Source organism: Malus sylvestris, chromosome 4, assembly GCF_916048215.2.
Source record: "Malus sylvestris chromosome 4, drMalSylv7.2, whole genome shotgun sequence".
Taxonomy (NCBI): domain Eukaryota; kingdom Viridiplantae; phylum Streptophyta; class Magnoliopsida; order Rosales; family Rosaceae; genus Malus; species Malus sylvestris.
Genome location: NC_062263.1, coordinates 5,078,717 through 5,091,060, shown reverse-complemented (window position 1 = coordinate 5,091,060; position 12,344 = coordinate 5,078,717). Strand labels below are relative to the sequence as shown.

Below are 12,344 nucleotides of genomic sequence, written 5' to 3'. Positions count from 1 at the left end.
CCTGTAAGTGATTCTAAAGCTACTTTACCATTTGATTTGATACATTCTGATGTGTGGGGTCCTGCAAAAGTTACTTCTAATGGATTCCGTTGGTTTGTTACTTTTATTGATGATTGTACTCGGGTAACTTGGGTGTTCTTGATGAAAAATAAGAGTGATGTTCCGTTACTTCTTCAAGAATTTTGTACAATGGTATCTACTCAGTTTCAGACCAAAGTTAAGGTCTTCAGGTCTGATAACGGAGGAGAATATGTGAATCACACTTTGGCATGTTTTTTCCGTGATCATGGTATTATTCACCAGACGACTACTCCGTTTACACCCCAACAAAATGGTGTGTCCGAACGGAAGAATCGTCAAATAATGGAGGTTACTCGCTCCTTGATGTTAGATAAATGTGTTCCTAATCATTTGTGGGGTCATGCTGTTTTGGCTGCTGTGTATTTGATCAATCGTGTTCCAAGTCGGGTTCTTGATTTCCAGACACCGTTTGATGTGCTACAAAAACATGTTTCTCTTGTTTCTGTCTCAAAGCTTCCTCCGAAAGTGTTCGGGTGTATTGCGTATGTGCATGTCTACTCTCATCAGCGGAGTAAACTTGATGCATGTGCTCTCCGGTGTGTCTTTATTGGGTATGCTAACAATCAAAAAGGCTATAAGTGTTATCATCCTCCGACTCAAAAAACTTATATTACCATGGATGTCACCTTCCATGAGGAAGTTTCGTATTTTGTGAAGCCCTCTTCCGACTCTCCACTTCAGGGGGAGAGGGGGAGTGAAGTGCAGATTCGAAGAGATGATATGGATGATGTGTTACAGACAGAGTTGGGAACAGAACCTATTATTTTACGTGATACTAATCAGTCGGCTACAGATGATGATCGGTTGCCTGCTGCGGATATATCTGATGAATTACCTTCTGATGATCGGTTGCCTGCTGCTGATATGTCTAACGAGTTGCCTGATGATGGTTCGTCCAGTGATGATTCTTCTAACTGTTTGGTACAAGATGGTGGCATACATGAGGTAAATTCTGACGATTCTTCTACTTATCAGTTGCCTCCACGAGCTAATCGTGGAAAACCTAAAGTACAATATGAGCCTGATATGCATGCCAAAGCCAAATATCCTATCAACAATTATGTGTCTTCTCATCGTTTGTCCCAACCATATGCATCTTACATATGTCAGCTATCTAGTGTATCAATTCCAACAAAATTGCAGGATGCTTTGTCTGACCCTAAGTGGGTTAATGCTATGAAAGTTGAGATGGAAGCTTTGGAAAAGAATTCTACTTGGGATTTGATTCCGTTACCAAACGGGAAGAAAGCCGTTGGATGTAGATGGGTGTTTACTATTAAGCACAAAGCAGATGGTTCTATTGATCGGTATAAAGCCAGATTAGTTGCTAAGGGTTATACTCAAACCTATGGGGTGGACTATCAGGAGACCTTTGCTCCTGTTGCCAAACTTAATACTGTGCGTGTTCTTCTGTCCTTGGCAGCAAACCAGGATTGGCCTCTGTTGCAGTTTGATGTTAAGAATGCTTTCCTTCATGGTGATCTTAAGGAGGAAGTGTATATGGATCTCCCACCTGGTATTGGAACATCTCCCGGAAAAGGTATTGTATGCAGGTTACGAAAGGCCTTGTATGGTTTGAAATAATCTCCTAGAGCATGGTTTGGGAGGTTTACAAGTTCAATGAAGAAGTTTGGGTATATCCAGAGTCATTCAGATCATACTTTGTTTCTAAAGCGACAAAATGGTAAGCTAACTGCATTGATTATTTATGTTGATGACATGATAGTGACTGGTGATGATCAAAATGAGATACAGCACCTTCAAAAGTACCTAGCTACTGAGTTTGAGATGAAAGATTTGGGTGAATTGAAGTATTTTCTTGGAATCGAGGTTGCACGATCCAAGCATGGTATTTTTCTATCTCAAAGGAAGTATGTTCTTGATTTGTTAGCTGAAACAGGTATGTTAGATTGCAAACCTGTTGATACTCCGATTGAGCAGAATCATCGTCTGGGCTTATTTCCAGATCAAGTTCCAACTCATAAGGAACGGTATCAGAGGCTTGTGGGGAGATTAATTTATTTGTCTCACACTCGCCCTGACATTGCTTATGCAGTTAGTGTGGTAAGTCAATTTATGCACTCACCTAGTGAAGCTCATATGGATGCAGTAACTCGTATTTTGAGGTACTTGAAGATGGCTCCTGGCAGAGGCCTGATTTTCTCCAAGAATGATCATTTGAATGTCGAAGGGTACACAGATGCAGATTGGGCTGGTTCTATCACTGATCGACGATCTACATCTGGATACTTTATGTTTGTGGGTGGTAATTTAGTTACTTGGAGAAGCAAGAAACAAAAAGTGGTGGCTAGGTCAAGTGCAGAAGCTGAGTTTCGTGGTATGTCTCATGGTGTATGTGAGTTGTTGTGGTTGGAAAAATTGTTGAGAGATCTTGGGTTTAAACACAAAGGTGCTATGAAACTTCATTGTGATAACAAGGCTGCTATTGAGATTGCTCAGAATCCAGTGCAACATGATCGAACAAAACATGTGGAGATTGATCGACATTTCATTAAGGAAAAATTGGATGCTGGAATTATTATGTTTCCGTTTGTGAGATCTGAAGATCAACTGGCTGATGCTCTTACTAAGGCTGTGTCTAATAGTGCGTTTTCCGACTCGCTTGACAAGTTGGGCATGCGTGACATCTTTGCACCAACTTGAGGGGGAGTGTTGCGAGTTATACATTAGTTAAAATGTAAATAGTAGTTTATTGTCCCACATTGATGAAGTACATATGTAATACCAATTGTAACTCCTATATATACTCCACTTTGGAGATTAATATATATATAAGAAATTCCCAAATATTATCATATATTATTGGTATTTACCATGTTTAGTTCAATAGGTGACACTTCTTGCTTGCCCTCCATTAAACTAGAAGGTTTCACATAGATGCCATCTTCTCATGACACAGTAACATGCTAATTGACACTTCAAATGCCACCACCACCTAGCCGCAATTATCATCGAATTACAGATTTCATGTAGCCGCCTCATTCTTCTATAAATAGGAGCAATGCTCTTGTCTAAGAACGTCCTGCAAAAGAATTAGTTTGCATGAAGTGCCTGCATTGTGAGTTACGTAAATAAAGAGAGAGATGGTTGAAATCAAGGAGCTTCCTCAAGTTCTTGGAGCTTGGCACGTGGGATGGGATGGAACACACGTTAGGCTCTAACTTTGGCTAGTTTGATTATTGCTTTTGTATATGTCAATTTGGTGTGTGTGTGTGTGTATGTATATTGTTAGAGTAATGCTAGGGATACTAAATTTGTAGACTAAATTTTGTAAACTAAATGACATGGAAGTTAATGATTTGATTATTATTTAAACGTTGATAAACGTGCTCATTTCTTATTAGTGACACTGACACATCATTTAGTTTGCAAATTTAGTCTACAAATTTAATCTCCCTAGCATTACTCATATTATTATGAATGTGATTTGGTTTTGAGAATTGGTTTATTATGATTATAATTATCGTCTGAAGAAAAAAAAAAGTTTTGATAATTATTGATAATGTGAATTTTTTATTGCTATGTGGAAAAGGAAATAAAATCATTTGACAACTACATATCTCCTCAGATGAGAAGGAAAATCTGAAAATTATGGTAGTGGTTAGGATCTTTGTGTAGTTGTGCTTGAGGTAGGTATTAGGTCTCAGGTCAGTTCAAAATGCACATGGTCTTCATTGAGTACGTAATTCGAGACTGACGATAAAGAATCAAACAAAATGACTAATAAAAAAATGAAAACTTTGGATGACTAAGTAACGGGTGTTAATTTATATAATAAAACTTCTAAACCACCACTGCAGTGGTAAAATATATAGTATGAGACCTGCATATCTACTTGTTCTATTATATGAATTAATAGAAATAAAAAAAAGTTATGCATTGTATTCAAGACATTTTGGCTATGCTCTTAAATGAATTGTTTGTCAATTTAATTTATTTTGTAAGTCCATGTGAATATCAAGATCGGGATGTGTTACTCAGGGAATATTTATTTGTGATAAATCAAATTTCATCATATAATTGTATACTTTAAGATGTATAATCCAATTTATGAAATCCATCAATTAATGATCAAAATAATTTAATACTTTTTAATTGTTCAATCATAGCGGCTGTCAAATCAAAATTCTTTTAGTTTTCACGAATCATCGAATTGGCCGCTCTAATTCCACTTTCTTCTTCAGCATTCGTGCTTTATAGCATATTTCTACTTTAGAGAGTCACAATGATTATATCAATAATTAGCCAATAAGAATTATTTATTTAAAATAATATTAAAGCAATTAGCATTAATTATAAAAAGTCATTGGAGCTCATTTCTCGGTTCTTATTTAAGAGCTTCTACATGAATTCTTATCTTACGAGGTGGCTATGGAGCATGATTGGATTGTTTATTTTTATAAATCCTCCCAAAATCCTAGTTAGGAGGTCATTTAGGCCAACTCCAACTCATTGCCTAAAACTTATAATTTCCCTTCCATTCCTCTCCCCCTCCCCCCCAAAAAAAAAAAAAATCCATTCCAACCCAAGTTCTAACTGGGACCTAAAACCTTAAAATAAAATTAAAAAGCCATATTTAGGCCAAGATTAGTGGTGGAGCCCCCACCCACATGGGTATGTCTCTCACTTGTTTGCCAATAAAATTGAGATCAACAACTCTTTTGGTTGATCAACGACTCACGTTCAAATGGGTTATTGGTTATCCAACGGTTCACATTTAATTTAGTTAATATTTTTGTTTTGTATTTATAAATTTATTAAATCCAACGATTGAGACCGAATATGATCAAATCTAACAATAAAAAAATGATCTAAATGTTCAAATTTAAATTCAACGGTTAAAATCATTATAAAAAATTATTTAACTCAAAATTCACCCATAAAATATATATATGTTGAAACATCCATACAAAATTCGCTTTTCTCTTACAATTCTTCCAATTTTTCTTTCTACCATCTTCGAAAACCATGTGTTTGCTCATGTGTCTTGTGTTTATACACCTCTATCATGTGTTTCATATTCTTCTATAGTGTTTCACGATTTTTATGTGTCGATTTAGTGATTTTTCAATGTTTATCGGAATTTATATATTTTTAGGTTAAAATGTTCATAAAATTAATTTAGGATACTCTACATAATTATTTTTCAAAGTTAATTTTTAAAAAAAAATAGCCTAACATCATTCTTTACTAATCTGGAGCTAAAATTTTAGGCCAAAATGGTTAGAGTAGAAAAGTTATTTTTTGATTAAAACATAAATTTTATGGACTAAAAATTTTAAATTTTAGGCCAAGGGTTGGAGATAGTCTTAGATATTCAATTAAAGATGCTCTTAATGGGTCAACAGAAGCATGCCACGTTGAAGGAGAATTTTTTTTACATGTCATATAAACTTATAGACTTTTTTTTTAATTTATCAGATGAACTAAAATTTTAACCTATTTGTCATATCATTTTGCTGAAACCAATAGTTGTTATCTCAAAATAAGTCTTGTGTTCCGAATTATTTCAGACTTTTGAGCACCTTTCACAGTTGTTTTTGTTTATAGAAGATATATTTGCACCAGGGGGAAAATTAATGTATGTTGCAGTCCTATTAAATTAGGAATGTGATTATGTAAATCCTAGTGAATCTAGGAATATCTCTTATATTCCTATTAGAAGTTGATTACCTATTAAGAGTTGTAACCCTAAAAGGGTAAGGAATTAACATTCCCTACTACTATAAATGAAGGCACAATGGGATGGAGTAGAACACACCCACAATTGCACATCTCTTTCTTTCTCTCTTTATGCCGCACCTTTGCTCTCTCTCTAGCCTCCATAATTGTTCAGTAAATTATGCCTACAACAGGGTAGGACTTTTGACATTCTTGTTACAAATTTTTTTTTCTTTTGGTACGAATCAACAAATTTTGGTTGGTAAAATTAACATGCCTAGTTCGTTTCAAAATCTTATTGTTAACTACTAAAAAAGACATTAGACTTACTAACATGAATTTAACTAATTACTAATTTTGAGAATGTCGATAAAAACAAGAAAGTTGAAATATAATAACTTTTAGGGTAAATTACACAAAACTAGCTTAACTATTGGGCCAATCACAATTTCATACCTCATTTTTAAGTCAATGTCATACCTCATCTATGAATTTATTACAATTTCATACCTTCCGTCAGTTGTCTATCAATTCCTCCTTTAAATGCTGACGTGGCTTGAGGTGGGATCCGCTTTTTATTAAAAAAATTAATTAAATATTTAAAAAAAACCAAAAAACCTAACCCACCTTCTTCCTATCCCACTTCCCTTCACTCCAGAACCCCACCGCCGCCTTTCTTCCTCCATCTCCTCCTTCTCCAACCATCAAACCTCAAAATCACCATCAGAACCAAACCACTCCATCCCACCATCAGAACCAAACCACTCCATCCCACCATCAGAACCAAACTATCTCCTTCCCCATTCATCAACCGTTTGACGGCACCGATCCCATCAGACCTCAAACAAAAAATCAAACCCAATCCAAAATCAAATCTCATCATCCCACCCCCAGAACCCCAAAAATCAAATCCAAAACCAAAATTTCATCACCTCCAAACCCATCAAGAATCAAATCGCATCCCACTTTCCCGAGCAGTTGCCGTTCTGGGCTATCAACAAAACAAATCACATTTTGGGTCGTCAACGCTGACGTCGTCTACATCGCCCTCCTCGAACCCAAACCTGGTCGCGTCCGCATTGGCCTCTCGCTCTTCCATTCTTTGCTATGGGTGTGGAGAGTCGAAGAGGATAGAGAAGACTAGAATAGAAGGAGAGAGACCAAGAGAGAAAAGGGGAGAGGTGTGGGGAGGTTAGTGGAGGAGGAGATGGAGGAAGAAAGGCGGTGGTGGGGTTCTTGAGGAACGGTGGGTGGGGTTTTGGATTGAAGGAGGAAGGGTGGGGGGGGGGGGGACGGGTGGGATAGGAAGAAGGTGGGTTTGGTTTTTTTTATTTTAAATTTTTTTAAGTTAATATTTAATTAATTTTTTTAATAAAAAGTAGGTCTCACCTCAAGCCATATCAGCATTTAACGGAAGAATTGACAGACAACTGAAGGAATATATGAAATTGTAATAAATTTGTAGATGAGGTATGACATTGACATTTTTTAAAGGTATGAAACTGTGACTTGCCCAATAAATAAGGTAGTATTGTGTAATTTACCCTAACTTTTAACATTTCTGGAATAATCTTGAAGGAAGGAAGGTGGGGAATCAAAATGTTCAAATATAAGTTGATATTATTAGCAGTCAATTGTACGGAAATTGAATCAGATAAATAGAGAGTAGAATCATCTGAAAGAAAGAGAGAGCGAGATGGGAAGCGTACAACCAGCCCAGATACCGACGAGCTTCGGCCACGAGCTTAGGGCTTGCCTCCGTTGCCGCCTCGTCAAGACCTACGATCAGGTTAGGGTTTCGCTTTTTGCTTTCCCACGGATTCGATTTACGAATTTAAGAAACAAATGCAATTAAAGATACAAATACAAAGTACAAAATGTAGTTCAGAGAATCAGGATGCGAGAACTGCCCCTTCTTCAAGATGGAGGAAGATTTCGATCGTGTTGCCGATTGCACCACCCCCAATTTCAATGGGTTCGTCCTCCCTCCCTCCGTACTACGTTTCTCTCGCATTTTTCTGTTTAATCTTCTCTATTTTTTCTCTATTTCTTTAATTTGATCAATGCATTGCTTGGATTGCAGGATTATTTCAGTTACGGATCCAACTAGGAGTTGGGCTGCAAAATGGCTTCGACTTGGTATGTTTTTTTCCTTTCAGCTCCCATTTATGCATAAAAACTCGTTACGAAGTTATTTAGTTCTTTCTAAACTATTGGGTTCGTGTGAAATGTTGGGTTCATACAAATATTTTCTGCTCTCCTTTCGTTGCCCGTTTTACGTTTCTTTAGGTTCTGTTTTGTTTTTCATGGGCATATGTCATCTTGTTATGTCTCTTATTTGCTTTCTTTTAACACGATATCTGATTCACCCTTAAGCTTCTAAATCCGACTCCACTTTGTTTGCTTTTGAGCATTTTCAATGCTCTAGATTATGCATACAACTTGCCATTTTATATGTATTTGTCAGTAATTCGGTACGGATTTTAATCTTTTACAGGAAGATTTGTACCTGGTGTTTACACTCTTGCCGTTTCAGAGGTTCTTTCAGAGGATTTGCGGGTAATTCTATATCTTTCCGATGTTAATCATACAAAGTTCCATTATATTCCATAGTGGACAATCATACTTTTACAATTGCTATGTTAATTATATGGTCGATCAATAAATCTATGCCATTCAAAATTCGATCTATGATAGCTTTTGGGTTGGCATCCTGTCCAATAGCTAGTTAGCTACCATATCGTTCAAACGAATGTAAAAGTCTGCCATACAAGACATTAGGAGTAAGGGAATTGAAGTGTACTTAGCAAATCAGTCAAATACGACTAGCTTTTGTAATATGTTCTTTCAATCACTGGTTGAAGTTGAAAACATAGGAAAATAAAATACCCTGAAGAGACACTATGATTTGGGTTTTGGACATTGAGCTGTTGTTCGAGCTCACGTTTGTTCTTTTATTTGGCAGTCTGTGGGTCTTAAAGCATATAAAAAAGGCTCTCTTTTGTTCTCTGTTTTTTAATATCATGGATTCTCTGCAGTTTATACTCAATGGCCCCATTCATAGTGATGGTTTCATTGATAGAATTACCAATAAAGCAGAATTGGGGTAACCCTAGGACATAAGATCATATAAGTAGTGTAGTGGAAGATATAAATCCTTCTCTAGTTCCTTCCAATCTCGTTACTTTGGGAATAGGAGCTTCAACGGAATAACTGCTGATTCTTATCATTTTTTGCCTATGTGTTATGGTTCCTTTCTGCCTGTTCTTTTTCATTGATCAATCACATTATGTCTCAGCTGATTTGATTAATTTTTCTTTTCTCGTTATGCAGAATTTATGCGAAGATGAACAGGTGCAATACGTACCACCCAAACGTGTATGAATTTGACCAAAAGAAAAGAAGGTGCATGCGTGTTCTTTTGTCAGACCAAAACGAAGCTGTGGAAAAATATGTAGAAGCATATACCTTGGTATGAAAACTGTTGGTGGTTTAAAGTGAAAGTTTCGTACGAATTTCTGTTATAGTATTGAAGCAGCTTGCAACATATTGTTAGCATAAGAAATTATAATTTAGTCCCAAATTTTCAACATTTCTCTTCTTTTTTTGGTATGTGATCAAGGTCCTTAGTAAGTAGGGTAAATATGTTTCTGGTTATTGTATTTTGACTTAAAATCGTTTTCTGTTCACCATGATTCCCAATCACCCTTCTCTTACCCTCTCCTCCATCTGTTGCACCACTGTCGCCACACTGGCTGACCAGCCACCAATAGTTATTAGCTTCAACCACCACCAGCCACGGGTTACCTAAGCTCTCGCTGCCCTTCCTTTTAACATGTCATAGTGTGTTTTGGTCGTTTTTTTATATTATTTCTTAGTATTATACTGGAGAGAGGACCATGAAGAAATAGTGTGGCAGACAGATCCAGTGGCTGTTTGATTGCCCAGCTTGTTGCTGTTGGTGATCTTCGGTTCATATATGATGTTTGCCTTACTCATCTGAGTGTCCTTGTTACAGAGTTGTTTTTTAGGCAGTGAGAAAACAAACATGGGTAAACGATTGACAAATATTTTTGGGAAATTAGCTATAATGGAAAATTTTCAAGCTTTGGTTGTTGAAATAGAAAGAACGATGTGAAAGACACTAATGACGGGCGAAAGGATGAAAATGCCGAAGTACACATGTGAGAAATGTTAGATATTGTTGATACGTGTGGATAGACGATTGAGATAGTGTAGATATTATTGATACGATGTTCATATTGATGTCTGTATAGATATAATATTAAGATATCGTAGATATTGAGTATGTGTTCTCGGTGTTCTAACAATATTGTTGATATTGTTGTAATATAGCTAAAGATAGATGTCATTATGGGTTGGTTATGTCGTAGATAATTTCCCTTTATCTTCTCATCTTCACACTCATCTCTGCAACCAAAATGAAAATCCAGTTTCCCAACATATTTTCTTGGAACAGATCTTCACCCTTTGAAACGCAGGGTTGTATGTATGCCTGGCCAATGACATGAGTTGTCCAGTTATGGTGTCGGGATTGAAATGGAGAAGATAAAGGTTGATACTTTGGTCCCCATAAATATTTCGGCAAACAAAGAAGACACAAGCATATATAAGTTATAACAGAGACCAACTCGCCACTTAGTATTATGGTCTAACCAACTTGCCTCTTAGTATTCCGATCTAGAGTTGTATTTCTCTTCATTTATAAGTAAGATGTCTTAGGTTAGATTCTTGCTAAAGGCAAATTTAAACTACATTATTGCTAACTCATTGTTAAAAAACAAAAACAAACAAACAAATAGAGACCAACTCATGTTGTCTAGAGCGTCATTTTATAAAAGTTTATATTTAGGTTTGAATCTTGTAATGGCGAGTTCAATATTGCTTTATTCTTCTCACTCATTAGTGTAAATATATTGAAATGGTGATTCGAAATTATGTGTAGGAGGAGGACTGTGGCCAACTTGACTATATTTAGATCTACAACTCACGCCTATACTTACACTTTAAGCCGGCGTAGCAGGCATCCTGTTTGAAGACCTGAATTTGCTCTAATTACTTGCATATATTGATTTAGTTGTTTGGGAATTTTAACGAAAAACTTTCGTTACTATTCACTTTAACGAAAAACCATATTTTTACATTAAAAAAATCAATCATAGTACTATTCACTTTACTCTTTATTTTTTCATTATCGTTAAAACTCAAAGTTTTCACGTTATTTTCATTAGTTTTTCTTTAATTTTAATCATGTCTTAGACTGTCTACATAGCTACCGAGTCCCAACTACGATAGGCCAGATCATGGTCCAAACTGCACTTACAAAACTACGAGCCACCCGCAGCCACAGGAAACAAGTGGTCCAGCTATGCACTGTATTTATAGTTGTTATAGGTCAATTTATTACGACAGAATCTTTCATTCTTAATGTAAATATATAATTGTATTAATAAAAAAAGGAAATATTTTTCGACATCAGAAAGATTACTAACAGATGAATAAAAGGTAGTTGATGGGTTTATTGATGCATGTTTGGACGAGTTTTTATAATGACTAAAAATATTTTTAGTGAAAGTGTTTTTAAGTTCTAAAAGTACTTCAACTGCATTTGAGAAGAAGCATCAATTATATACTTCTTGCATGAAGTACTTCAAGGTCTTTTCCAGAATTCTTTTGTATTTTAACCAGGAATTGGTTCTAAAAATCCTTCGTTAAAAGTGCACTCAATCATTTTTGAAGTACTTAAAAACACACTCTTATACACTTGGAGCATCTCCAATCATTTTTTTTTATATACATTTTAGTTAAAAAAAATAATAATAACATGTTTTAGGAGCTCTTTATAAACCACTTGAAGATGCCCTTGTATATCAGTCATTATTGTTAGGAGCTTTTAAGAATATCCATCGTGCAAAACTTATATTCTTAGAATATCCATATTGTCCTTTTATATTAGTCATTATTGTTATAGACCCAAAATGGTAAATAATCATGGCTTACAACTAGTTGTCTTTTTTTTAAAAAAGGAAATACCACCCATCTAAGTTCGCTCCACCACATAATCTTAATTTTGTCTTAATGTTTCATTGTGTGAAAAGACAACATAGAACATATTATTTCAACTTTTCAACTTATGATAATATTTTTATTGAAAACTAGATTATAATCCTTAAATAAGATGAAGTTTAGAAAAATGTCTTATACAAGATTAAAAATTGATTTTAGTCCCTAGACTCTATTTAATGTCAGCATATGTATTAAATGTCTCTCTTTTTTATTTATAATTTTATGGTGTTCAAATTAAATTTTATGAAAATATTATAAATTTTAATTCTTATTATGGTAAGTAACTTGTACAAGAAAATATTCTCGTAGAGATTTTTCGGTACACTTATGTTTTTGCATATTTTCTTATGCGCCACTAATTCATTACAATATATTTAGGTACAAACATTTTGGTACACTAAGCTAGTATAATTACGGACATTTCGGTATACTAGTTTAGTATAATATATTTAGGTATCGACATTTCGGTACACTATTTTAATATCATATATTTA

At 35.2% G+C, this 12,344-nt stretch overlaps 1 protein-coding gene and 1 pseudogene across 1 annotated transcript in view; both read left to right on the top strand.

Moving 5' to 3' along the window:
- Positions 1-2,016: 2,016 nt before the first annotated feature.
- LOC126619364 (transcription elongation factor SPT4 homolog 2-like) overlaps positions 2,017-12,344 on the top strand; it is a 42,476-nt pseudogene continuing 32,148 nt past the window's right edge.
- LOC126619363 (transcription elongation factor SPT4 homolog 2-like) overlaps positions 7,384-12,344 on the top strand; it is a 37,109-nt gene continuing 32,148 nt past the window's right edge. Inside the window, exons 1-5 of the mRNA XM_050287721.1 lie at positions 7,384-7,552; positions 7,647-7,738; positions 7,847-7,902; positions 8,261-8,322; positions 9,097-9,168. Of these exons, the coding sequence (XP_050143678.1) occupies positions 7,460-7,552; positions 7,647-7,738; positions 7,847-7,902; positions 8,261-8,322; positions 9,097-9,147 (354 nt within the window). The 5' untranslated portion in view covers positions 7,384-7,459 and the 3' untranslated portion in view covers positions 9,148-9,168. The remainder of the gene's footprint in view (positions 7,553-7,646; positions 7,739-7,846; positions 7,903-8,260; positions 8,323-9,096; positions 9,169-12,344) is intronic.